At 47.9% G+C, this 27,222-nt stretch overlaps 1 protein-coding gene across 2 annotated transcripts; it reads right to left on the bottom strand.

Annotated features, from left to right (window-relative positions):
* Positions 1-1,479: 1,479 nt before the first annotated feature.
* On the bottom strand, positions 1,480-26,944 carry LIPG (lipase G, endothelial type). Of its 2 annotated transcripts, none has more exons than XM_061168969.1 (10): positions 26,723-26,944; positions 22,317-22,498; positions 20,480-20,659; positions 19,024-19,135; positions 12,906-13,127; positions 10,647-10,889; positions 9,851-9,971; positions 8,697-8,915; positions 5,884-5,988; positions 1,480-3,563 (listed from the first exon to the last, which is right to left on the bottom strand). In XM_061168969.1, the coding sequence occupies exons 2-10, from the start codon at positions 22,353-22,355 to the stop codon at positions 3,542-3,544; spliced, it is 1,263 nt and encodes a 420-aa protein (XP_061024952.1). In that variant the 5' UTR covers positions 22,356-22,498; positions 26,723-26,944; the 3' UTR covers positions 1,480-3,541. The 2 variants fall into 2 exon arrangements, with proteins under 2 accessions (XP_061024952.1, XP_061024951.1); XM_061168968.1 differs by lacking the exon at positions 26,723-26,944 and adding an exon at positions 25,412-25,835.
* Between the last annotated feature and the right edge of the window lie 278 nt (positions 26,945-27,222).

Consider the following 27,222-nt stretch of genomic DNA (forward strand, 5'->3'; position numbering starts at 1 on the left):
TTCAGAAAGTTCCTTTAGTCGGCCAGAAAGAAGGCTTCAGGCCTTTCCTCTGTCACCTGAATTAGGTTAAGAATATATTTCTTACTCTCTAACCCAGTCCCCCACCATGTCCATGATTAAGTCTGGTATTTCAGAATGTCTTGGGTGGAAGTGAACAACAGCCACTTCCCACCATCATGAAGGCCCCCTGCAGAGAGTTTTCTTCTCATTTTAAAACGTTTTAACATTTAAGACTAGAAATAAAGTCAAATGTATGTACTTCATCAAACTTCATAGTGACAGATCACTTTAAATTTACTAAAAGTTGACTACAAGATGGAATGATTTAAAGGACAACTTAAAGGGAATAAAAGTGAATTCCTGGTGCTTCCCTGGTGGTCCAGTGGTTAAGAATCCGCCTTCCGGGCTTCCCTGGTGGCGCAGTGGTTGAGAGTCTGCCTGCCAATGCAGGGGACACGGGTTCGAGCCCTGGTCTGGGAGGATCCCACATGCCGCGGAGCAACTGGGCCCGTGAACCATAATTACTGAACCTGCGTGTCTGGAGCCTGTGCTCCACAACAAGAGAGGCCACGATAGTGAGGCCCGCGCACCGCGATGAAGAGTGGCCCCCATTTGCCACAACTAGAGAAAGCCCTCGCACAGAAACGAAGACCCAACACAGCCATAAATAAATAAATTAAAAAAAAAAAAAAAAAAAGAATCCGCCTTCCAATGCAGGGGACGTGGGTTCAATCCCTGATCAGGGAGCTAAGATCCCATGTGCCTCGGGGCAACTAAGCCCGCGCACCACAGCTAGAGAGAAGCCCGAGCGCCGCAAGGAAAAGCCCGCATGCCACAACTAAGACCCGACACAGCCAAATAAATAAATAAATATTTAATTGCATTTTCAGCTGGGCCTGTGGGCACCCTGAAGAAAGATAGTATTTTCCAGCTTCTGGTGTGATCATCCGACTGACTTCTGGCCATAGAATGTGGGCAACTCCTCATTGATGCTCTTAAAAGGGAACATTTCCCCCCCTTTCTACCCTCCCACGGGCTAGAAGGGGACCTAATGGGGGACACTTTGGACTGCGGGGGTGAGGGGAACATCCTATGAATGACAGAGCAAAAACTAAGAGCCTGGCTTTATGGAACAGAACCTCAATACCAGTTGAGACTTTAACACAATAGAGAATTCATCTTCTATCTGGTTTAAGTCACTGTTATCTAGATCCCATGCGACCAAACCTAAATCCTCACCAACATTCCCCAATACCTAGCCCTCCTCCCCAGTCCTTCCAAACATCCACCTTCAGGACTTTCTATTGCGATTCGAATAATTTCTCCTCTTGTTCTTCAGTGAAAGGAGTTGTTGTCTGCTTCTTACCAACAATTAGTATCAAATAGAGAATATATCCTATATTAAAGTAACTTTTTGTCAAAACCTAGGCTTAGGCAGGCATAATTCTTTCAAATTTTAAGAACTGAGTTGCTAGACCATGAAGAATTTTGTAGATTTTTATTTTACTATTAAAATTTTTAATCTTGAAATCGGTTAATCATAAAGTAAAAACTAACCATATATTTATTTTTATACATTATATACACTTGAGAAATAAATAGTATTCTAAGCATTTAAAAAAGCATCATTATATACAAATAAGGCTTCAAGCCAAATGTATAAATACAGGACCCACTGAGGATTCGATTCCCAAGGCTTCCATTACAAAAGCAGAAGTAACCAGGATGCACAGTCAATAATACAAGCTCTACTTTGGCTAGAATGCAATCAGAGAAGCAACAGAAAAGGCACACAATTGGATTGAGAAAATACCTTGAATTAATGTATTTGACTGGTTATGTCTTCAGAGGTTTGGCACAGAACGATGACACAACTTTGGCACAGTAGAGATTAAAACAATGTCCTTTAAAAACCTAAGTACAGAGAAAATTGTTCTCCCCCTTTCCCACTTGACATCACATCTCCTTCCAAATCAATCTCATCCATAAAAATCCCAACCCCTGGCCCAGTTGTTCTCCCAGTTATATATTAATAAAAGAGTTTTGGGTTTCATGGATGGCTCTGAAAAAATTTCCTTGTTTGTTACATCTGGGGCATATTGGTGGGAAATGGCTATACGAGTCCTGATGAAGTTGCGGAGATGAGCATACCATGGGCATTGCCTCCAGGAAGTCTAGGTCCTCACCTGGCTCCTCTACCAACTTGGTATATAATTCTAGGCCCGTGCTGAACCTCACTAAGCTTCGGTTTTGTAAAATAAAGATAATAGTAACTGCCCTGCTCACCTCCTGTTGTGAGTCTCTAATTAAGTGATGCATGTTCAAATCTTTTGAAAATTATAAAAGGGTTCCTCAGATATCATGTATATTAATTCAAACCAAGATCTAGAATTAGGGGCTTTTTGAAGAAGTTCGGCACAGAAAGGGCACTGGTATTGGAGGAAGATATTTCAAGGAAAAAGCATGGCATTAATTCAATCTTGGCACCAGCTGTGTGTGACAGGTGCTGGTTTCTGTATGAACAGACATGTGTAACATATGTAATAGCCTCCAGCTTCCTACACAGAAGAGATTTTGCCAATCATATTCAGCAATTGGCACCATTCTGTCCCTAACACGTGTAACACTCCGCTTGCCACTCTGCTGGTGATCAAAGATGTCACTCTTAAGGGAAATGCACTTTAACTAAGAAGAAATAGGTAGAAATCACTTAAAGCCTCAGGGTCCCCAACTCTTACATCCTGTAGCCCTCCCAGTGCCCCTCATGCCTTTCATATCACATGCATATTCATGGATCATCTAAGGGAGCCTAGACATCCCAACGCCATTAGGTTTCAAATGAGAAGATGGTCTGCAAAGATTTACTAAGGTGTCTACTGCCACGTGCTAATTAAGTTTCAGTGCTTAATAAACATTTGTCCAATCAAAAAATGAGCAATGGAAAAATAAGAAAGCCAATGATGTGTGCTTTAGAGAAGGAGTTGGGGAGCAGGACCGAATAAAATGTAACCAGTCCACATTACCAGTTACCCATTGAACCCCAAGAGCGAGGGTTCACCACAACCCCCCAGATCTACTCTCCCTCCCCCGGTGAACAAGGTCCCAGGTCTGCCATCCTGACACGAGTCAGCTCCCAGCAGCAAGGCCCCTCACTATGACTCAAGTCAGGTCAGGCAGCTGACAGCCTTCCACGCAGAGTCACTCAGAGCCTGTGTTCCTTGTTGGGTGAAGCACAAGCTCATCCAGTCACTGAGAAACCAGCCCGGTGTGCATAGAGGCCAGGGCATCGGCCGTTTGCACACAGATCTGGAGTTAGAGCTATCCTAGAGCAGCAGCAGGAACAGCAGGGACAGCAGTATGTGGTTTCCTCTGGAGAAAAGTCCCAGCCATCATGGGAGGCACGGTGCTGGGCCCAGCAAGTGGGCTCCTCCCATTGCTCCAGGGTCAAGGCCAAGAAAGGTCTTTCCATCAGGTGGGTCCTCAGCAGTAACATTCCTCCATGTGCTTGGAAATCAGGGAGTGGGGGGCCTTGCGGGCACCTTCAAGGATGCTCCAGGGTTGGACTGAAAGGAACCACGTGGGAGCGGTGTTCATTAGCTGGCTTTGCAAACATGCAACTCTGTTTACCACAAGACCAAGCTTTCTTCCATACCTATCAGCCTCTTTTATTTGCTTCCCTTTCAGAACAAATGGAGAAAGTCCTGAATGCTCCTTCCTCCCCCTCCCCCAACAAGCCACAGATTCACACCACACCGGAGCCTGCTCTGGGTTCCCAGTTCCATACACCTCAGTGTTGACATCTGCATGTTTAGCAGAATACTCACCCACAGCACGCACATGTGCGCACAAGCACACACACACACAAACACAACTTCGGGGAGAACTATAAAGTTCTCCTTTGCTTTGATCTAGAAACACAAGAGAGCCTGCAGTATGGCAGGAACGGGGCAAGGCAAAGTCAAGACATCTTGATTCTAGTCTCAGCTACACTAACGCGCTATTGAGCCTCTTGGAACCTCAGTCTCCTTCTCTGTGAACAGGTGAAGGGTCTCCACGGCAGGAGAGAGAGTACCGAAGGTGTAATACATGTCCAGGGATTCACCACTTCCTGGTGTTAATTTATTACTCGGGCTCCTATTGTTTTCTGTTCCTTTGAGGGCAAAGGAAAGAACTTGTTTTCTCAAAGAGGTATTCTGAGGCGAGGTATAACGTTCTCAACTGTTACGAAGTTCTGGAGTGGAAAAGAAGCTGTGACAAAGTGAGAGAGTGGCATGGACATATATACACTACCAAACGTAAAATAGATAGCTAGTGGGAAGCAGCCGCATAGCACAGGGAGATCAGCTCGGTGGTTTGTGACCACCTAGAGGGGTGGGATAGGGAGGATGGGAGGGAGACGCAAGAGGGAGGAGATATGGGGATATATGTATATGTATAGCTGATCCACTTTGTTATAAAGCAGAAACTAACACACCATTGTAAAGCAATTATGCTCCAATAAATATGTTAAAAAAAAAAAAGAAGTGTGTAAGAATAACAATAAGAATAGCAATCCTTCCTGGGTGTGTCCACTTTACATGGCTGTTCTGAGGATCAATGAAGTTAATACATGTGGAAGCACTTGGAAAGGTATAAATTTGAATACAAACATAAAGAATTAAAATTATTACTATAGCAGGAAATCATATCCAAACTAGACTGAGTCACTTAATTAGATGGGCACTTTTCAGAATCCCACAAGTCCTGTGATCACCGAGCTTGTGGTCACGTTGATGCTCCTGAACAGGAGACAGAGCAGCCAGGATGTAGCCCCGCCCTCCGGGTTGGCAGACAGTTAATCACAGGGGATCCCAGCACGGGCACGGCTGCTTGATAATTGATACCCAGATTGAGGAGAGGCGACTTATTTGAGCAAGTGGAACCTCCATGCGCGAGAAAGAGCACAGGCTTTAGAGTAAACCAAACTGCTTCAAATCCTTACTCTGCCATCACCAAGTGGGGGACCTGGAAAGAGTGACCAAACCTCCCTGAGTCTCAGGTTCCCCAACTATTCACAGGGTTACGACACCAGCATCATGAGCTTGATGATCAAAGTAAATGAGATGATGTATGGAAGGCACTAACACAGGGTGGGCGCACACTCCGTGCTCGGTGTAAGGCAGCAGCATTATTATCTAGTACCTCTGATGGAACCAGGGGTAGGGGCTGGTGGGGGCCATCTCCCTCCTCCTCAGCAGGCATTTAGACTCAGAGGGTGTTTGACGGAGTCCCCTTTTGGATGCACCCACTGCCTCATACCACGAGATCATCCTTCCTCAATTCTGAGATAATGAGACTTGCACGGGGCATGGAGGACACTGAAGCAAGAGCACATGAGCATTCCTGCTTCTCAAAAAGGGGGAGAGTCGCCCACTAATATCCACTCACACCAACCTGGGTTCCAGAAAACCTTAAAGGGGGGCTATGCCTTGTGCTTCTCCCTTACCTCCCACCCAATTCCCCACTCCAACCTGGTGCCCAGAAGGAAGCTGGGAGCCCTGGAACTTCCCACGGCCCCAGTCACTACAGAGAAGTTCCATCTAAGATGAGGACATGGGTACCAAGCTTGGGGATTTAGTCACTGAAAGACCTCATTCCAGCAAGACCACGGCTGTGACACCTACAGGATGAAGCAGAGCAAGAGGCAAAGGGACATTCACACCATCCAACATCCTATCACACTGATTTGTCTATCTCCTTCCAGCAGAAGGTCATCTTCATAAAGGAAGGGACTCTTACCTGTTTTTGCTGACTTCTATGTCCCAAGTGCCAGACGCATGTCCAGCCTACACTAGGGGACCCATCAACATGTATTGCATGAACCTCTGAGAATGTCCTGCTTACCTGGTTTCATTTTTCATTCTCCAGCCATCCCGACACTTGTGAAACCAGAGCTCTTGGCCAGGGGATATGCGGGTGTTCTCAAGATCTTCTGCACAAAAAGTCAATCTAGGAGGAAAAAGAAACCACCGATGTAGCCAAAACTCTAGGGGTAGGTACATGGCTGTGCATCAGCCATATGGTGCTTTCTGGACCTGAGGCAGATGGAATAAGGAGAAAAGAGAAGTTTTTATCATGTGACCCCTGACTCAAGACCCTTCAGAACTCCCCACTGCTCCTACAAGCACACTAAAAGGGTCTCACTTTGATGTCTCCCATGATTCAGCTCATGCAGACTTTAATCACACCCCTTCCACCTTCCTCCTTCTGTCTATCCAAAAGCCTGCCTGCCTACCAAGGCATATCCTCTCTGAAGCCTCCCTGATTGCCCGAGACCTTATTAATCTAACCCTCCATTGACCTCCCAATTTAATAAATAGGTACATCCTTATATAAATATTGCTTTTGTTATTGTCATTACTTCTTATGACATGGAGTTAATAATGAAAGCTTTAGCTAATTTTGACACATTATATCCTGCCTTGAATAGTTTGTGGATTCTTGTATCCATGGTGGACTATAAACTCCTTGAATGGAGGAACTCCAGGTCCCTCCAGCAGGGTGTCCAGAAATACCCACTGACAAGCGTAACTGGAACTCAGCTGTGAGTTAACATCAAAGATTCAAGAAGCAGACAACCAAGATCACAGGAAGAATCAGTGGTCTAATAACCATTTCAACTGTAACTTACAGCCCAACCATGTGGACTGCCCCAGCTTCAGTGGTGTGTGGACAGCATGACCTCATGACGAATAGACGTGTGGGACACCTGACCGTGATGCTTACCAGCAGGACAAAAGCCACATTCCGAACAGCTTTCAGAGCCTTTGCCAGGAAGCCCAAACAGCCCATAAACACTCGCAACACTCACAATCAGGAAATACAAATGAAAACAACAGTCGGGGACCAATTCACACTCAACGGAATAGCAAGAATGTCCACCAAAGGTAGGTGAGGAGGAGGGGAAAAGGAAGCTCTTACTCTGTGGATAAGATTAAAAATTGGTCCAACCACTTTGGAGAGGGATTTAATAATATCCAGTCCAGTTGGAGAATACATATACTATAACCCAGTGATTCAACATGTCCCAAAGAAGCCCTCACACACGTACACAAGGAAAATGTCCCAGGATGTTCATCTCAGCACTATTTGTAACTGCAAAAAAGTAGCAACAACTTAAATATTCAGCAGAACAATGGTGAAACTATTGTTTGTGCAATGGCAGTTTACATACAGGAGTTGAATGTGAATAGACCAGATCTGTATGCATTGGATAAATCTCATAAACTATGTTGAATGGAGAAAAGCAACTTTTAAAGGAATATGTCCACTCATGTAAACTTCAGAAGCAACCAAAACAATTCTATAGGTTGTTTATGGATACAAACAGAAGTAGTGAAAGTATAAAAATCATGAAGAGGAAAACACACTAACATTAGCTAATGTTGGAAGATCAGTACATTTGGTTTGAAAGGGAGGAGTCGGACAGGGGAGGGGCACAAAGGGGCTTCAGCTTTATCTATAATGTTTTACTGTTTAAAATCTTGTATCTGAAACCAATATGAAAATGGTTTACATTTATTAAGTCTCAGTGGTTTATTAAATTTGAAATATTTTATAAAAATGATCATCTTTCTGCTACCACACATCTTTCTGGTACCACACATCTTTCTGGTACAGGCTGCACTTATAAGCACTGAAAGAAGGAAAAAGACACTCAATTATCTAGACCACAGCCTTCATGCTAACAGCTCCCCTCAGCTGGCACCCACCCCTGCCACATACACACCAGTGCACAGGTCTTTAGACGAGAATCACTCAGACAAGCAACCTAAGCCTCCACCCCCTGCATGGCCAAGCTGCACCCTAGGTGGTGGATGGAAACGGGATGCATGAAGAACTGTAATGGAGAAAATGCCAGAAGAGATAGAAAGAGGGTGGAGGCTTCTTTCCACCATTCCAAGGCTGGCAGTAACCTCCCGGAGGTCTGCTGAAGGATTTGGCCAAGGAAACCCTCCTCTCTTGACAAAGGTCTTCCGGGCTTCCTGGCTCCCACTTAGAAGCTGCTCCAAGAGTCAAGGCGCGTTTTAGTGGCTGATTTAGGGGTGGATTTTTCATGTTAGGCTTGGTTAACAGACGTGGGGAAACTGCCAGCTGGCATGGCACAGAGGAATCTCTGTTACTTGACATTAGCACCCCACCCATGTCCTTGAGTCAGAGCCTCCCAAGGAGAGGTATAATGCTCTGAAAATTGGATGCAAGGGAAGCCAGGACTCCCACAGACCTCATCCATGCAGGCTCCCTAAACTGGATAGTCTGGTTTGTTCTGGACAGGAGCAAGCAAAGGCTTTTGGTTGCATGGACCCCAGAGCAAACAAATTAACAAGGCAGCACTCCTAAAGAGCCCTGTCCAGGAGAAGCCCCCTTCCTCCGGGCCAGCACAGGGCTTGGCAAATGGAACAAGGGCTGGATTCCAGCCCCCACTTGCCCACCCCTCTCAGCCCAGGGCCTGCGATCAGGGCACAAGCTGCACAACAGTTGACAGAGGCCTTGATCTGCAATTCAGTTTTCCTCGCAAAGGGTTTGCGGTTTTGCCCATGTACTCTGGATATGGAAAGATGGAAGGTGTACGCTTAGCAAAGGAAAGGACGCTGCAGAGACACATGCCTTCTGCTGACCATGGACACAGAACAGGGAAAGGGTCGTGAGGCACTTACTTCCTCTGGGTTTCCCCGGACTTGACCCGGATGCGTCTGATATTCAGCTCTTGCTCGGACCTGCGGGGCTGAGACAGGTAGCTGCGAAGCTCTTTCCACAGGTTGTACCAGGACTGAGTAGTCCTCTCCCAGGTGAGTTTGATCTTCAGGAGGTCTCCCAAGTCCTCCTCGGTGTAGACCAGGAAGGTGTTGGTGGCATTCAGCCCGATCTGCTCCACTCTGCAAGGGGAGAGGGAAGCTGGTCTCAGTCCCCCCGCCACCTGGAAAACTGCAGCACCATAGAGGTAGACGCAGTGGCAGCACCTGCCCCACTCGGATTGGAGAGAAATGCACAAGAGGTCCCCGCTACGTCCTCCATGTTCCACCAGCAGGACCGGGATGAAAACTCAGCTGTGCTCCACACGGGCAGAGAGATAATGTTGCCCACGGCACCCCAAACCATTCCTGAGCATCTCCCCATTTATGCTACTTCCTGGGGGGGGACAAGACCAGGAAAGAACAGAAATGAGAAAGCGCAAAGAAGTCACATCCCCACTCTACAGTGCCTCTTCCTCTCAGCCCACAGGCATCCGTCTCCCTCGGAACTCCCAGCCCCTCCTGCCTGTCCCTCTCACGTGGCACTTGGGAGAGCCTGTCTCACCCCATCTGTGTGCACGAGTGTGTGCGTACAAGCCTGTTCCTCCCGCTAGACCCCCAGCCCTGAGAGCGAGTATTCTGATGACGTTACTTTGCAAGCCCAGCATTACTCAGCGTGGCGCTTTGCACCTTACAAGTGCTCAACGTATACAGATCACTGTGTGCCCCTCCCACAGATAATTAGGAACATGCCAGGGATGACGTTTATCAAGTTCCAAATTTCCTAAAGCCTCAGGAATCAGGCGTTCTCTGAAATGAAAGAGCAGTTTCTGCCCAGCTGATCCAGCAGATTCTCACGCTGCTGATTCATCCCGGGAGCTGCCCTCGCAGAAACGTTCTGAGTCAAGGGCTAGGTGGAGAGTGTGAAGCAGGAGAGGAAACACCCAGCTCCTCCCTGGCACACAGACTAGCTCCCCTGCTCTTGTTCACCTGGCACACAGAGAGCTCCTGGGCTCTCTCTCCTTTTCAAACCAACTCGTTCTCTGTCCTGAACTCAGCAAAGGAAACCCATGACTTACATTTCCAAAGGCAGAATCTGGGAGTCTGCATTGGTGCCATAAAGGGTGACATAAAAGGTGGGCTCGATTTCTCCCATGTTCTTGTAGCTGAAGACATGGATTTTCATCTGATAATGGTAAACTGCAGAGACAGCAGAACAAAGACATTTGTGAGCCTTGCTTGTCATCTTAGGGCACCCTGACCCAAACTGAGTCACCCAGCACAGTCAGTTTTTAGGGACTCTCATCCTTTTGGTCCAGCCCAGCCTCTAAGCTCCCTTTGATCTCATTCTGTCCAATGGCCTAAGAGGTCACTGCAGTATAGAAGAAGGAGCCCTGAACTTGGGGGTTGGGGGACCTTTGCGGGATGCTGACCTAGATACTTTCTAGCTGTGTGACCTTGAATTAAGGACCAAGGTATTAACTTCTTGAGCCTCAACTTCTACCCACAATACCCACAAACCCTTATGGTTTTATAACATGCTATAAAAATGCGAGATATCATTTTGATCCCCTGTTAGTCCTATCACAGATTATTTTGATGATCAAATGAGAAAACAAATATGAAACAGCTTTGAAAAGCTAAATGCAAGATAGAAATTTAAGATAGCGATATTGTGATCATAGAGTGATGATTCACGTCACAAAAGGCGTCCCCATCATTTATTTTTAAAGATTTACTTTCCTAGGGCATACACAATTTAATGTGATTTGCAGTTATTTGATTTAACTGCAGGAATGTGCCCGTCTACAATGTGGTATTTAGAAGGAGGAAAAAGGTCCTTCCCCGGGCAATGCAGGTTTGGATGAAGGTTACCTTTGAAAGGCATGCCTGCCCGGGTTTTTAGGTACATTTTGCTGTTCCTCTTGTTCCTCATTTTCTTGGCATTGTAGCCAATGCTATTACAACGGTTCTTCCGGCAACTGAGACAGATCCCCTTTTTGAAGCGGTTGGAGTCCGTGCACTGGAATGCGAAGCTCGGCTTGTCCTGATTCACCAGGGAGTCGACAAAGAGGTGTACTGCCCGCTCGTGCTCGCATCTCACCACCTCTGCAATTGCTGGGGGAGAGAGAGACGGAGACCATCAGGGTGAGCTGCTTCTCGGTGATCCGCCCACTCCATCAGTAAGTACTGTACACTTCATCAGAAATAACTGCTTTCCATGTCGCTGTTAGTATGCGTGTTTGTGTCATTCTTAATGCATGCCCAGTGATATGCTGTCTTTAGAACTGAAAGCCAGTCCTGCCACTGAACTGCTCGCCCTCCGGGTGGGAAGACAGCACTGATACACATGAAGCGATAAAGAGCAAGAGAGTGCATCGGACAGGCACTAAACAGGGTGATGGAGACCAGTTGTGCAGTAAGAGTCACTAAGTCCCGACAGAGTCGTGCGGTCACAAAATGCTGGAAATGGATCAGATGCTAAACATCATCTAGTCCGGGGCTCAGCAAACTGCACCTTGCAGGCTGGCCCCATTTTAGTAAAGTTTTATTGGAACATAGCCACACTCATTCATTTACCTATTGTCTCTGGCTGCCTCCATGCTACGGTAGCAGAGTGGAGTTGTTGAAACAGAGACTGTATGGCTTGCAAAGCCGGAAATATTTACTAGCTGACTCTTTAAGAAAATGTTTGCCGGGTTTCCCTGGTGGCGCAGTGGTTGAGAATCCGCCTGCAAATGCAGGGGACACGGGTTCGATCCCTGGTCCGGGAAGATCCCACATGCCACGGAGCAACAGAGCCCACGTGCCACAACTACCGAGCCTGCGTGCTGCAACTAGAGAAAGCTCACAAGAGCAGCAACGAAGACCCAAAGCAGCCAAAAATAAATAAATAAAATAAATAAATTTATTTTAAAAAGAAAAAGGAAAGAAAATGTTTGCCAACCTCATTCTAGTCCACTACTTTCAGTTGTAGATTATGGACCCAAATGCCCTTAGAGGTGAAGTCATTTGCTCAGGGTCACAGAGTCAGTTGGTTGCAAAGTTAGGAGTATCATTTGGATTTTTGTGACCCGTAGTAATCATTATTTCTTGTAACCAGAGGCTAAAGACAATAGCTCCAGTAAATCCTTGGACCTTAAGAAAAATTTGGCAAAGCTCCCCTTCCCCTTCCTCATTAACATCACCAGCCTTAAGAAATGCCATCATCTGATCCCCCTGAGTCAGGGCTGAACTCCCCTTGCATGAACCCCCAAGCCCCGCAGGGGCTCCTTGGATGTTGTCACCTTGGGAGAGGGCAACTTAAGACTGAGTGACAGAGTGGACATCCCAAGAGCAGAGCATTACAGTGGAGAGAGCCAACTGGGGCCAAGACTTAGAAATGCTGCCAGGATGCAAGGTGGTGGGCAAACAAGAAACCAAGCACATCAGTTTCAGCAGCAAACTCACTTCAGCCCAAGACTGCTGGGAATAGGCTTAGGCATTCAGGAAGACAGATTATAAGTGAATGGAGGAAGAATCTTGATTTTACTTCTTAAAAATGTTACAAAAAATTAAATTATAGTACATCCATGCTAAAGAATATTATACAGCCTTTTAAAAGAATAAGGTAAGTAGATATGTGTACTCTGATGTCTAAGAATGCCCATAATATATATTAGGACTGAAAAAGCAAAGTTGCAGAACAATGTGATTTTGAAAGATATCACACACACACACACAAATAAATTTGCAAAGCAATAAGAGTGGAAGGATACACACAACATGTTCATATTGGCTACATCTGGAGAGTGAAAGTAGAAGTAGGTGTGGGAGATGAGGGGGTACTTTTACTTCTTGCTTTAGGCAATTTTGTAATGCTTGATTATTTTCCCAACAAATATGTATTCCTTTTGTTATAAAAAGAAATTAATCAATAATAACTGTGACCTCAAAGCATAAGAAAGCAGAGCAGAGACCACGGGAAGGCTGTTAATAGGCTTGCAGGATGATGAACTGTAGAATAAACAGTGTTGAAGGGCCACTGCGGGGTAGTGGGAATAATGAAACGGATGCTGTCGGGAGCACTAACAGCTCTGGCTGATTTAGGAGGATACGATATAACTGAGTCAAAACAAAAAATAAGGAACTCACTTCCATATGCAATTGACCCCAAGACATCGTTGAGTCCACAGCCCGGCTGGAAGTCACCTCCGTTGGGGTAGATGTCAATGTGACCCACGGGCATCTGAATCCCGATGCTCAAGCCAAAGGAGCGCGTGTAGGTGTGCAGGACATCCACGAAGTCTGCATCATCAGGGGACAGCCTCTTGTGGATGTCAACCCCTTCAAACATGGGCCCAGCAGGATCCAAACCTACAGCAGAAGGGGGAACCAAGACCAGCTGTGTCAGGTGCGCTAAGGCAGTGAGTCCTGATGGATAGCTAAGTCGGCGAGTGTAAAATGAAGACATCCCCACCGTGGGAATCCTAAAGGGTGTGGTGCCTGCTGCAGAGGAACGTATGCTTTCTCCTGACGCCTTCACCTGTCCTGACAACTCAGCTGACTCAGTAAACTGGCCACGAGGTTCAACTGACACGTGGATCTGAGGACCGTGCACTGTCAGAACTGAAGCAGTTCTAGAGGCTTCCCTGGTGGCGCAGTGGTTAAGAATCCGCCTGCGAGTGCAAGGAACACGGGTTCGATCCCTGGGCTGAGAAGATCCCACGTGCCACAGAGCAACTAAGCCCGTGCGCCACAACTACTGAGCCTGTGCTCTAGAGCCCGTGTGCCGCAACTACTGAGCCCATGCACCGCAACTACTGAAGCCCACGCGCCTAGAGCCCGTGCTCCGCAACAAGAGAAGCCACCGCAATGAGAAGCCTGCGCACCGCAACAAAGAGTAGCCCCCGCTCGCAAAACTAGAGAAAGCCTGAGCACAGCAACGAAGACCCAATGCAGCCAAAAATAAATTAATTAAGTTAATTAATTAAAAAGAAAAATAAGAAGAACTGAAGCAGTTCTAGAAAGAACTTGGGCTGGCTGAAACTAAGCCATTCATTCCATTTATTCTGCCACTGGGAGCCCTCCACAGTCTTAATTTTAGCAGAATTTTGACGGAATAACTAAGCTACCTACATCTGCAAGAGGGAAGACTCAGTCTCCCCGGACTGAGCTATTTGTATCTGGACTTACACTTCCCCTTCCTTTAGTTATGAATCAGTCCCAGGAGTGGAATGGCAAGAGGCGGGTACACCAGGCACGCTGAGCAGCCGTATCTCAGGCCTCCAGAATTCCTCTCTTTTGCAGCCACCAGGAGAAAACCTTTTGTCTGCCAACTTTCTGTATCAAACAAACAAACAGCACTGCAGAGAGCACTGGTTCTCACATTTGAAACAGCACAAATGTCTCTGGGGAGCTTCTTACAAATTTGGATTCCACTGTGTAGCTATGAATAACTCTGGGAGTACGCACAAGCCCCAGGTCACCTGTGTGTATGTGTGTCGGGGGAGAAGGCAGGGAAGGCAACTGCAAAGATAGTGGCAGCAACAGAGACACTTTCACCACCTTGTATAATAGTTTGGGAACCACATGAGTGTAAAACCATTCAAAATAGAATTTGCAAAGCATAAAATGCAGATTCCCTGACCCCCAAGAGATTCTGATTGGTAAGTCTGGTGTAGAGCCCAGAAATAGAGGTTTATTCCCCAGCTGATCCTAAAAATAAGTGGTCTGTGGACCAGATTTTGGAAAAACTTCTCCATGCTTTGGTAGCATTTCGAAAATGAAATCTGAATGTCTTGATTCATACAGTTCTTGTGCGATATTAAGGAGTAAGGGCTTGTCAAGGTAATACTAGCTACTATTACCAAGCTTAAGAAATTATGGGAGCCAGATTCATCCCAACCTAGAGCTCTACAGACACAGAGAGAGGACCTGGAGAAAGTTAAGAAAAGATTATGTGCAGCAGAGGAAGGGGGTTTGTTTAGTCTAGAACAGTGGTTCTCAACTAGGAGGGATTTTGCTCCCAAGGAGACACTTGGCAGCGTCTGGAGGCATTTTTGGTTGTCACAATTGGGGAAGAGGGAGAAAAGAAGCTGCTAGCATCTAGGGAGTAGAGGCCAGGGATGTTGATAAACACCCTGCAATGCACAGGTCAGCTCCCACACAAGCATTGTCTGGCCCCAAATATGAATAGTTGCTGAGGTTGAGAAACCTGGATCTAGAAACACCAAGGTAGGGAGGAGGTATGACCAGGAACAGAGCTGTGAAAGCAGGAGATGAGTAATAGAACAGTGTTTCCCAGACCCCAGAGCAGTGGAACAAGGGAGCACATCATGAGGCTTGAGGGGGGTCATTTTAGGATAAACAAAAGGTAGAACTGTTGTCCAGAGTGGACAGTAAACTTGTGGAACTCACTACTCATGAGAACTGGTAATGATTAAAACTCTGAAGTTGAGAAAAATGTATGAATGACAGAGGCAGAAAGGGAGCCCAGGCTGCCTGGGGGCTCATCTCCAGCCCAGGACCCCAAAGAAAGATGGCACAAAAACAGTGGCTTCCCGGAATAGCCCTCGATGACTCTTTTTAGGGACTGAACGGACACAGTACTGACACAGGTGGCCTCTCCCTGCCTCTCACCATGTCTTCTGGAGAAAAAAAAAAAGAAAGAAAGAAGAGGAACATTCTGCTTTGCAGCCAATAAGAGAGGGGCTCTTGTATCGGTGAACAAAAGTCTCCACCAGACAGTCAGTGCCATGGAAACCAAGCTGGGCTGGAGGAATGCAGGCGGCTGATGGGGCTTCTGGAAAGGCCGGCTGGCAGGCAGGCTGAGCCTTCACCTCCCCAGACTGACCCTGCCTGACACGTAGCTAGGGCCCACCGACTCTGGGGAAAAGTTTCACAATTTACTTCTTAACTGGGAATGGGAGGGTGAACGCATCCCCTCCAAAAAAAGAGATGATGGAGAACCACCTCTTCTTCCATTCAGTCAGACTCCCCCCAGAGTGTTCTGTCCAGCAAATGGAATATACACGTGCATGCACACGCACACACACACTCTTGTGCACATGCATACACACAGGGAAACCTCCACCTTCTGGCCTGGCAGGGCAGAGGCTGCTGCGCTGTAGCAGCTACTGCACGTCTCCCGGCAGGGGAGCGGCAGCATTGCGCAGTGGTGAGCTGCAGGCTCTGGAATCTGATGGCCTGGGTTTGAATCCCAGCTCTCCTACTCAGGGTGTGAGATATCATTAAAGTACATACTGAGTCCTATTTTCCCCATCTGTAAAATGAAGCCCAAGGACCCTTTTGCCTGGATGCTATGTGGCTTACATATGGCATAAAATACCTGTCACACACTGAGTACTTGACATTAGGTAGCATCTAGCCCACAGCCTGCAGGGCGGACACTTCGTTCATATTTCTTGAATGAATGAACAGATCTGCTTGCTTATTTATTTATAACTAACAAGACACAAGTTCAATTAGAAATATATGACCTCTTCCCTAGTATGTCACGGAATTCCCCCAGAAGCCTAAGAGGATAAAACTTTAGCAAACCTCAGTCCACAGCTCTCTGGTCCAAGCAAGACTGGGGTTCAGGCACCTCCTGCAGGTCCAGGCTAAGGACCCCTGCTGGCCTCTGTACAGCGGCATCACTGGCCTCTGCCCCACACAAGCTGCAGTCTCTGGTCCTCTTACCAGTCAAGACCACCTGGTTCCCAGACCCATGGGAAGTCTGAGGGGAGAGGAGAGGGCACAGGCCTCTCCCATCAGACATGCACAGCAGCATGCGTCAGGTCAGCCAGATACCCTCTGAGGTGCTGCCTGGCAACTGGACAGAGGCCACTCCTTCCTGTTATGTTCACCCCGGTCCCCTGCTCCACAGAGAGAGGCCGCAGAGAAGGGGCTGTGCTCAGGACATGCCGGCCCCAATGCTCTACGCAGACAGCACAGGGCACTGATTAGCATTCTGCCCGCGAAGCCCGCATCTCGGCAGCTCCCACCCAGACGGGCAGGGGGAAAGAACTGGAACTCTCCTACTAGCCCCATCTCATTTCAGATTTAGAAAGAGGGAGAGGGAGGATCTGCAGCTTGTCTTTGTTGCCAAGGACACTGGCCCTGGTGCTCTGGCAGGGGCCTTGTGTGTGCTGCAATTTGAGCACAGCTGGCCCAGCTCTGCAACATCTTGCCTCTTGTTGGGGGCTAGGAGGAGGTGCTCAGCCAATAGAACCCTGAGGGGCTTGAGGCCCAACGGCTTTGCTCCAGCAATGGGTTAATGAGCAGTCATGTGTGGCCACATTGCCCATTAGACAGTTCAGGCCCCGCATCTTGATAACCAAAAGTAAAGCTCTCAAGCTATGCTGAATCAAACAGTTGGATCTAAAGGAGTGTGTGTGTGTGTGTGCTCATTAGACTTAAGCCCAGGGACAATGATTTAAGGAGGGCTACTAAACCTCACAAATGTATATATTTTTAAATCTGCCCCACTGGCTTGTTGCTGAAACCAGAAACGCTACCTTTACTAAATCATTCTCTAGCTAAGGACTCCCTTCTACCTGAACCCTGTTTTCAAACGAAAACATTGCCAGGAAGGAAATGATTAACTCTTTCCTTCTGGGTGGCCAGTTAGGCCCTTAGTATGTTGGAGGTGAGGGAGAAGCTGGGAGGGAAAACAAATAAAAGAACGCTAGCAGGAGGATAAAAATTCAGGGCAACAAATTTGCCATTAGGGACTTCCCTGGTGGCACAGTGGTTGAGAATCCGCCTGCCAATGCAGGGGACACAGGTCTGATCCCTGGTCCGGGAAGATACCACGTGCCGCAGAGCAACCAAGCCCGTGGGCCACAACTACTGGGCCAGCGCTCTAGAGCCATGAGCCACAACTACTGAGCCCATGTGCTGCAACTACTGAAGCCCACGCACCTAGAGCCCGTGCTCCGCAACAAGAGAAGCCACCGCAATGAGAAGCCCGTGCACCGCAACAAAGAGTAGCCCCTGCTCGCCGCAACTAGAGAAAGCCCGCGTGCAGCAACGAAGACCCAAGGCGGCCAAAAATTAATTAATTAATTAATTTTAAAATATATATATAATCTTAAAAAAAAAAATTTGCCATTAATTTTCTCCTAGAGGAGAGTATGTTTTTTGAGAGGGCCCCCAAATGGGGAAGAGAATCCTTTCTACTTTTCACAATCATTCAATTATTTAAATCAAACTCTCATATCAAAAGGTCACCAATTATTTGCCAAGGGGAAGGGGGGGAGGGAAGGATTGGGAATTTGGGATTAGCAATTGCAAACTATTATATATAGGATGGATAAACAACAAGGTCCTACTGTATAGCACAGTGAACTGTATTCAATATCCCGTGATAAACCACAATGGAAAAGAATATGAAAAGAATATATATATGTATAACTGAATCACTTTGCTGTATAGCAGAAATTAACAAAACATTGTAAATCAACTGCACTTCAATAAAATTTTTTTTAAAAAGGTCACCAATTCTGCCTATGGAATGTGTATCTCTCCAAATAAACTCGCTTTCACTTAAAAAAAAAAAAAAAGCTCACTGAGATGGAAAATTCAAATTTCTATCGACTACCTGGGTACCAATATCAGACAGAAAGGTCTCTTTAATGACAACATTTAACCACTCATTCTAAACAGGTAATTATCACTAATAAATATGCCAACTAAACATGGGAAAGAGGCTGTTAGTGGATGAAATAGAAACCAGAGGCAGAATTCAAACCACAATCCATCTCTCATTCTTTTCCCTTGAGGTCCTGGCATTATCATGGGCAGAGACTAGAAGTGAGTACCAGAAGCTTGCAGGCCTGGGCTCCACCCCAGTTCTGCCCTTGGGTCTTAGCTCTTTGCCCCTGGGTGTTTCCTCACCTGTTGCACTAGACCTGGTTTTCAAACTGTGCTCCCTGGTGCTCTGGGACCCGGAAATTCCTCCAGAAAAGGGGGAGGCTCAAATAACAAGGTTAACACTACATGCAAATACCCAGCTTTGACCAGAACACACCTTCTATCTGTTTCATACATTGGGGACCTGCACATGTTCAATTTGAAAAAGGGCTCTGAGACTTTTTGGACATTTGAAAAGCCCTGGATTAGATGTTCTCCAGGTTTCTTCCAAGGCTAACCCTCTACGGCTCACTCCTGCTGCCTCTTAGGGAGCACTCTGGTTCAGGAAAGCCTGGTGGGCAGAGCAGCTGAGGGAGCCCCAGGATCAGCCATGAGTGAAGGGAGCAGCACTTACCCGTGATTCTGCCCACCATGCCTTTCACGAAGTTGCCAGCGTACCCGGCCACGTGAGCTCCAAGGCTGTAGCCAATCAAGTGAACATCCCCGAGAGAAAAATCCTCCTTCTCCTGCAGGAAGTCACAGAGGCGTGTGAGTGAAGAGTGGGGTCCTGAGCCCCCAGGCCACCAACAATTCAACAAGTCAATCACGTTGGGGAGACGCGGGAGGGGGGAGGGGGGTGGCAGTGTGGAGCTCAAAGCCACCGGGCTCACTGGAGACTAAGTGCCAGCCACAGCCTGCAACAGGGTGCCGCTCCCTGCCCACCCTCTTAGGCCCACAAGCTGCCAACCTCCTCATCCCAAACCTGCCTGGGACCCCAGAGTTGAAGCATCAGACCCTGACAGGGCACTCAGCAGCGGGGGTGAGGAAGTGGCGATTTGACCCCATGATTCAGGAATCAAGCTCGGCAAAACAACCCAGGTAGAGGACTGAGGACTGTTCAAGAATCCCGACCAGAATTCTGCCAAAATTATTCAGATCCCATGGGCTTCTAAAAGGAAGCTCAGGCTGGAATTGCCCAGATAATGGGGTCACTTAGCCAGTGTACCCCTGCCTCCCATTACGTCCACTGATCTCAGGTAAATCATGAACCTATAAAAAGTAAATTTAAGACCTCAAGATCTGTTTTCCACATTTGATGCAAGGCACTAAGCTACATTGGTTTGAACCAACCCTCCGTACCCTCAGCCCAGCCACCCTTCAGAAGCCAGAGCAGACTTCAGTAGGTATTTAAGATTACAAGCTGGTCCTGGCTTCTGAGGGCATCAGCAATTAATGAACCGAAAGGCAAATTTTCTTCCCGCAAGTAAGGTAAAAGGAAAAATCCAGAAATGTGTCAATAATTAGAAAGCTTTCTAAAAGTCCCAGCTTCCAAATATTTCAAGCAATACTTAAATCCGTAAAAATTGGAATCTCAAAGATATTCTCAGACTCCTGAAGTTCACTGTAACTGACCTGTCTGACCTGTATTTCTGTTTTTTTTTACAGTCTTAGAATTTTTTTAATAAATTTATTTATTTTATTTTTATTTATTTTTGGCTTTGTTGGGTCTTTGTTGCTGTGTGCGGGCTTTCTCTAGTTGCGGCGAGAGGGGGCTACTCTTCGTTGCGGTGCGCGGGCTTCTCATTGCAGTGGCTTCTCTTGTTGCGGAGCACAGGCTCTAGGTGCATGGGCTTCAGTAGTTGTGTCTCACGGGCTCTAGAGCGCAGGCTCAGTAGTTGTGGCCCACGGGCTTAATTGTTCCATGGCATGTGGGATCTTCCTGGACCAGGGCTCAAACCTGTGTCCCCTGAATTGGCAGGCAGATTCTTAACCACTGTGCCACCAGAAAAGCCCCTGACCTATATTTCTTAAAAGGGTTCAGGTTCAAGGTCCTGCTCGTAAAAGGAGATGACTCCCTTTGGTCCCGTTACCTGCAGCCAGTTGAGCATCCTGGCAACGCTGTGTCCCACCTCCCTTGTATTATTGACTGCGTCTGTGTAAAGCTGGTGAGCCAGCGGGAGCCAGTCCACCACCACGACGTTGGCTCCTTTCTCTCTTGTCTGCAAGGCTGACACGAGTTTGTACAGCCAGCTTTCAAACATGCCGCTCATCTGTAGAGAAAGCAGGACTTTTAAAAAAATTCTTCTTCTGGGTTTCAGAAATCCTAATGAATATGGAATTCAGTTCCATGACCTTCTCCCCAGCCACTTCTGGAACCTTCACATTGGCTACCCAGGCACCAAACACTTGCACATGAGCCGGGCCAGCCACAGGCAGGATTGCTACATGGGTGATTGTCTTCCATTGCGCTTGACATCTCCAGTTTTTCCCATCAAAGATGTCAGAGCTGGTGTCCTCTGCTGCTGCCCCACTGACCGATAGGCCCCCTATGAGATATAAGTTGGTGGCGATGCTGGCCTGAGGTTAGCCCAAGTGCCTGTCACAGTCAGGCAAGTAAGTGGCCTGGTCCATCATTCAAAGGCAGCTGAGAAGGGTTGCCCTGGAGAATTAGTTTCTTTCTCAGAGATGCAGGGAGATTCTGTCTCTTAGGCAAATGCAGAGTTAACAAATGACCCCTTCCCACAAGCCATCTCTGCCTCTTGACCCCAAGGTAGGGAAGATCTGTCCCTGGAATCCCAAATTAGAACTCAGAACATACTTTCCCACAGAAACAAAGTATAAATGGTGACTAGGTCCAGTTGCAAACCCATCCACAAGTACATTATTAGATAAACAGATTTTCTGTGCCTGGCCTGGGAACCCTAACGCCATTTACAATCTTGCTTCTGTGGGAAACTGCTGTTCCAAGTTCCAAACAGATTATAAAAGAACTTTCTGGAATGCAACCCATTTGTAAGTTGCAGGCAGTTTGTATTTGCATTTTGACAGGGGGCCTAATAAAGTTTCAAATGCATAATTCTAATCATAGGCTGTGGGGTGAGGATGGATGGCAGGCCCTTAATCATCCCTTCAATTACATTAGGTAGGTAGGTGCCTACATACCACCCACCCCCACCAGGCCTGACCCCAACAGTTGGTGATAGACCTAAAGACCCAGAAAGCATGTAACAGATATGAATTTCTCATCATTAAGAGGAGGAATGCCCCCTCCCAATTAGCCCAGGCAGAAACCTGCTCACTTAATAGTGCCATTTTCCTACAGACTGCCATTAGATGAATGAATAAATCCCTCACTGGTCAAAAGCTTCTGAGGCTGAGTGTTAAAGCCCTTTTTTGTTGAAGTTCGTCATGGGCTTTTCAATGTGAATTGCTCAGCTGGGTCATATAAAGACTCCAGTGCCTTTAAACGGAGCCATCTCTATGCAAACAGGAGGGCACCATGCCAACCAGGGCCAGCCAGCCAGGCCAGCTGCCTCCTCACAGACTCTCTGAGTCAGTCAAGTTGCTTCAGTTCAGCTCAGCTCTTACAGAGGGATGGCCCCCACGACGCAGTGGTTGACCAATGTAATTAAGCGTAATTAGAGGGCCCCTTAAGAGCCAGTGGAGCTGGGCTGCTGCCCTCAGGAGAGCCACTTTCTGAAAGCCCGCTGTGTGCCAGTGTTAAATACCACCCTGCTGGAGTCCAGATTGCCCCCTTAGCAAAGTGCCCATTACATTCTTCACAGCTGTCTGAAATACAAGCAGCCCACAAGAAAAGAGGGGGAGAGAGAGTGGAATCTGGAAGCACCAGTATTCTTTCTAATTGACCAAAACAAAGGAAACCAAATCTCCCGGAAAGCTGTAGAGCTCACTCTCCCAGAGGCTCACCGTCCATCCATGAATGATGAAAAAGGTTTTGGCTGTCATGTTGAAGCCACAGTCTTCTAAGGGCTGGTTGTGGCCAAAGGAGAGGTAGCATCCTTCATGCTCTGGGTCCTCAGAGGTGCGGAGGTTAAATCTCACAGGGGGTTTGGCAGCAGCCGGTACAACCCTGGATTTGTTGAGCTCATCTGGGGAGAAATAACAGAGCAAGGGTATAACTAGCAGGCCTGGGTGGTGAGAGATCTAGGGTCTAGTTCTAATTCACTCTTGAGCAAATTACTTAACCCCACTGGGTTTCAGTTTTTACATCTGCTGAATGTTTCCTCCTCACCTCCCAGAAGAGTTGCGAAGATGTTACAAAAGGGACATCTCACCAATATTTAAGAGTATTAATTAGTCACTAGGATCAATTACTGTGAATCTGAAATAAGTCTCTCTTGCTTTTCTTTCTTCTTCCCCATCCAAACGAGTTCTCTTTCCTTCCCTCAAGTTACTAGTTTCAGAGTATGGGTCCTTAATTCTTTTCCTGAAATGCTTGGGACCAGTTGAGTTTCAGAATTCAGAAATTCTCAGATTTTAGAAAGGTATTATGGCATATATATATAAAATATATTATTATATATATTATTACATAACACTCCCAGCAGGGTCTGGGGCATTCCCATTCATCAAATACACCAATAATATTTCTGCAGGGAAATACATAACTACTCACACTCGAGGGGAAAAAAAAAAAGATTCTAAATACCCTCTTGTCGGTTCAGGTCAGTTTTTGCTGCCAAATGAGTAAGAGTTCAGGTCAGGTAAGGCCAGTTCTTGCTGCCAAACAAGTTGCCAAACAAATTTTTCAATTTTCAAAGATTTTGGATTTTGGAATTGGAGGTAAGGAGCTGTTGACCTCTTATGCAATGGGCTTCCCTAATGCTCTCATCTCGATTTCAACACTTGCTCCAAAGACCTCATGCATCCTCAGTGCTCCTTGCAGTACCAGACATGTGCCAGACATTCTTCTAGTTTGTTGAATAAATTAAATAAGTTATTGAAGCCATGGAGAAGCTCATAAGAGCAGCAAAACCTCTCTTTTCAGCTCCACTGCACACACACAGTGCCGTCTAGGAGATGGTCCTACTACAAAACACAGCCCATGTCACTGATGGTCCCTATGGCCTTTTAACACTAGGTACTGTCATCACCACACTATTTCAGAAGGTCATAAATGAGCCTCATTTAGCATTCTTCCAACCATCCAGGATACCATCCCTTGATAACAGGCTAGGAAATTAGAAAATCAAACTGTCAGGTCACCGAGAAATCAAGTGAAAAGGTACCAAATGACCATCCCAGGAGCTTCATTTATCCCAGAGTTAAAAAACAAATGGAATCATGGAAAGAGAGACCAGAGTGGTGGACAGGTTTGGTGAAGCGGACAAGGGGGAGGACAGCAATGTACCAGATGTAAAAAGGATAAGGTTCCAGAAAATGCCACTAAATATGCATGAGCAGAACTTTGTCATTAAAGTCATGAACAAAAGCCCCAACTGACAGAAATTTGAACCACGGACATAACTCATTCAATATCTCCCAATTTCCACCCAGATAGCCACTCACAGAGACCAGGTGGGAAGTCCAGGAAAAAAGGAAAGGGAGTCTGCTGGCTTCCTGGCACCGACTTGTGGATAAACTCACAAACTGACATAAAAGGTTCACCTTAGCAGCTGGCTCTCTCTGACACCACAGTTCTCTAGCTCATTTCTACTACTTCCAGCCTGAGTCACTTCAGCCTCTGGGACTTCATGATCGTCCTTCATCCGGATGTCCTCAGGCTCATTCTCTTACCTCCTTCAGTTCCTTGCTCAGGGGTCAGCCCCTCAGAGATGGAAGCCTGGTCACAGACTAACACTGCACCACCTTCTCCCACCAGCCCTCTGTACTTTCCTCCTCTGCTTTTAATTTTTCCATAACACTGAGCACTATTTATATATTTTAATTAGTTGACTAGCTGTTTTCCCACCACTGAAATGTAAGATCCATGGGGGTAGGGGTTTACACCCATTTTGTTCACTGCTCTATCCCTCACTCCGAGAAGCATGCCTAGCAAATAAATACTTTTTTGAATGAATGAAATGGCCCCCAAATACTCAGAATCTCAGAACATAGAAGTTGGAAGGAATGTTAGCATTTTACAGGAGAGGAACTAGAGATGCAACCTACCCTGGTTCAACTGCACTAGAGTTGGGAACATGTTAAATAAAACAAGTTTTTTCCATTCATTCCAATTAACCTCCTGCATGCACATAAGCAACATGGACCAACATCATTTGACCCAACCTCAGCAGAATAGTAGAAGATGAAATAATAGTGTGTGGTTCAGAGGTTCCCCGCTCTCCTCTGCTTAGCTAATTGACTTGGTACTCCCGCTGGGTGATCCTACCCTCGCTCCTCCAGGGCAGGTTCCTCCAGTAGAAAAGACTGCCACGCAGAACTCGGAAGAAAAGCTGGCAGCTGGGAGGAGGAGGAGGAGGAGAGGTAGCAAGAGGCAGAGCGAGGGCTGGAAAGACTTGGGGAAGAGGAGGCGGGCAACCTGGGGAATAAGCCCAGCAGCTTCTCTGCACAAATTACTCACCTAGTACTCCTGGCAAGCACTACTCAAACCAGAGCCAGCTACCCTGATACCTTAACTTTCAAGACACCTACGCCGAGATTAAAAGGAAGGGCACCAGATGATAGAGCTCTAACAACCTTCTTGCCTCGAAAACCCCAGGTTCAAAGAGGAGGGCAAGGTTAAATATCTGCTGGCAGCCAACTCTGCTGACTGGACAGCACCGAGAGGAGAACCGTATAACGACAAGGCGGTGGGGCGAGAGCGAGCATGGGCGAGCGCACCGGCAGCCTGCGGCCTCTTGGATGCCTGGCTGGGGATGTCCTCGTCAGAAGCGCCGAGGAACAAGTTATCTCCAAGGCTGATTAGGAGGAGCAAATGGACAGCGCAGGGGGTAAGGAGGGAGAATGCCGCAGGATCGAGGAAGAAGGGTGGGCAAGACAGAGGGGAACTGGCACAGAAAAGAAGTTGTGGGGTGTTAATAAAAACAAGGACACGTTACCTTGCAGCCGACCCTCTGGACCAAGGGTTGCGGGACCTCCCGCGGCAAAGCAACAGTAAGAGCTCCAGAGGCAGAGCAGAAGACCGGAGTTTCTCATCCTTCCCGGCCACATCCCCTTCCCCCAAACGGGACTTTTAGAAAGACCACAAAAAAAAAAAAAAAAAAAAAAAGAAGCCGCCTCTCGAACGATGTTTCCAGCAGTCCGAGCCCGTAAGACTCGAAGTGGGAAGGCTTCTCTCGACCAGAGAGAGTGGTGGCCTTAGACAGCTGCAGGTGGAGAAGGTGGAAAATGAAAACTTGGCTAAACTAAGCCACGGGGTGGTGAGGGGAGTGCGAAGATGCTCCAACCAGAGCCAGATCTGCCCTCACCCGTGCCGCTCGCCCGGGAAGCCAGGGCTCGCCACTGTCACACCGCGAGCTCCCGGGCGAGGTAGTTTTTTAAAGTATTGGAGTCATCTGACCCATCGCCAGATGGTGATTTGCATAATTTATTCCCGTCCCCGGACTCTGATTGGTCACACCTTCGCTGACGCCCGAACCAAAGACTCCCCAAAGTATGAATGAAAGCGCCGCACACCCACCGCGTGGACACTCCGCACGCGCCGCCTTGTCTCCTCCCAGTCAGCTTCGCGGGCAGCCGCGCTCTCGCCGCCCCACTTTTTCCTAGTGTCCACTCCCGGACCGTAGATTCTCCGCTCGCCCCTTCAGCCCCAGGAGGGTCATTGCCCCAAAGCCCTGTTCCCGCCGCGCTTGCGATCGCTGGAGAAGGAAGGTTGTCCTCTCCAAGGCGCAAAGCCATCCCCGCGCCCGAAATGATCTCTCCTCGCCCCGGGCCAAGGGTACGGATGGAGGAAAGCCACCTGGTCACCCTGTGGTCCTTCTTTTCTCCCTTTCCTCCTGCGCTCCTGCCTAGCGAGGCCCGCGACAGGTGCAGACGGCGTGATCAGACAATAACCCGGCAGAGCGGAGGGGCTGCGGGCTGTGGCCTGGGCGTCAGGATCGCTCAGACCCCTCTCGGGAGTCCTCGCTCACCCACTAGCTGCAAAACTCGCGGCAAGCCACCCAGCTTCTCCAAGGCCTTTCCTTCGTCCCCAGTACGCGGGTGGTAACAGTTCCTGTCGCTTAGGGATGTTGGGGAAATTTTAAAACCTACTATAGTACAGTAGGCCACGTGGTAGGCGCTCTCACATCTGCGGGTGGAGGACTAGAGGGATGCCAGGCGACACTCCCCAAAGGAAACAGTGAGCCACGCTTGGGGATCTCGGGCGCATAACCAGCGCCAAGAGTCGGCTGACGCGCGCAACTACTTACTGAGGGGAATTAGGCAGCTTCTTTCTCTCCCTCCTCATTTTTTCCTCCTCTCCTTCCCTTTATTGCGCGTGTCCCTGCTCCTCCCACGGGTGCCGGCTCCATCTCCGCCGGGGGGACCCCGGGACCGAGGGCGCCGAGCGCCCCGACCTTGGCGGGGAGCCCGGGGCGCTAGGCCGGCAGCGGCCGGGACAGCTAGGGAGCGGCTGCGCCTCAACAGCCCTCGGGAATGCCGAGGAGGCGGGAGAGATACAAAACGCCGCGGCGGGGCCGAGCACCGCCATCCCGCCTCCTTCCAGCCAGAACTGGCTCTCCCAGACCACGCCTTTGACTGCGAGTAACCCCCCCGTCGCCAGAAACCGGTCCCGCTCCTGCCTGGGGAGGAAAACGGCCCGAGCAGCCCCGCGCCTCTTCCTGCCTGGTGTCGGGGGCCCCTCCTGGAAGATCAGTGTGGGGAAACCAGTCTGGAGGAGCAGGTCCTGTTCCAACCTATCCTCGTTACT

Source organism: Eubalaena glacialis, chromosome 15, assembly GCF_028564815.1.
Source record: "Eubalaena glacialis isolate mEubGla1 chromosome 15, mEubGla1.1.hap2.+ XY, whole genome shotgun sequence".
Lineage (NCBI taxonomy): Eukaryota > Metazoa > Chordata > Mammalia > Artiodactyla > Balaenidae > Eubalaena > Eubalaena glacialis.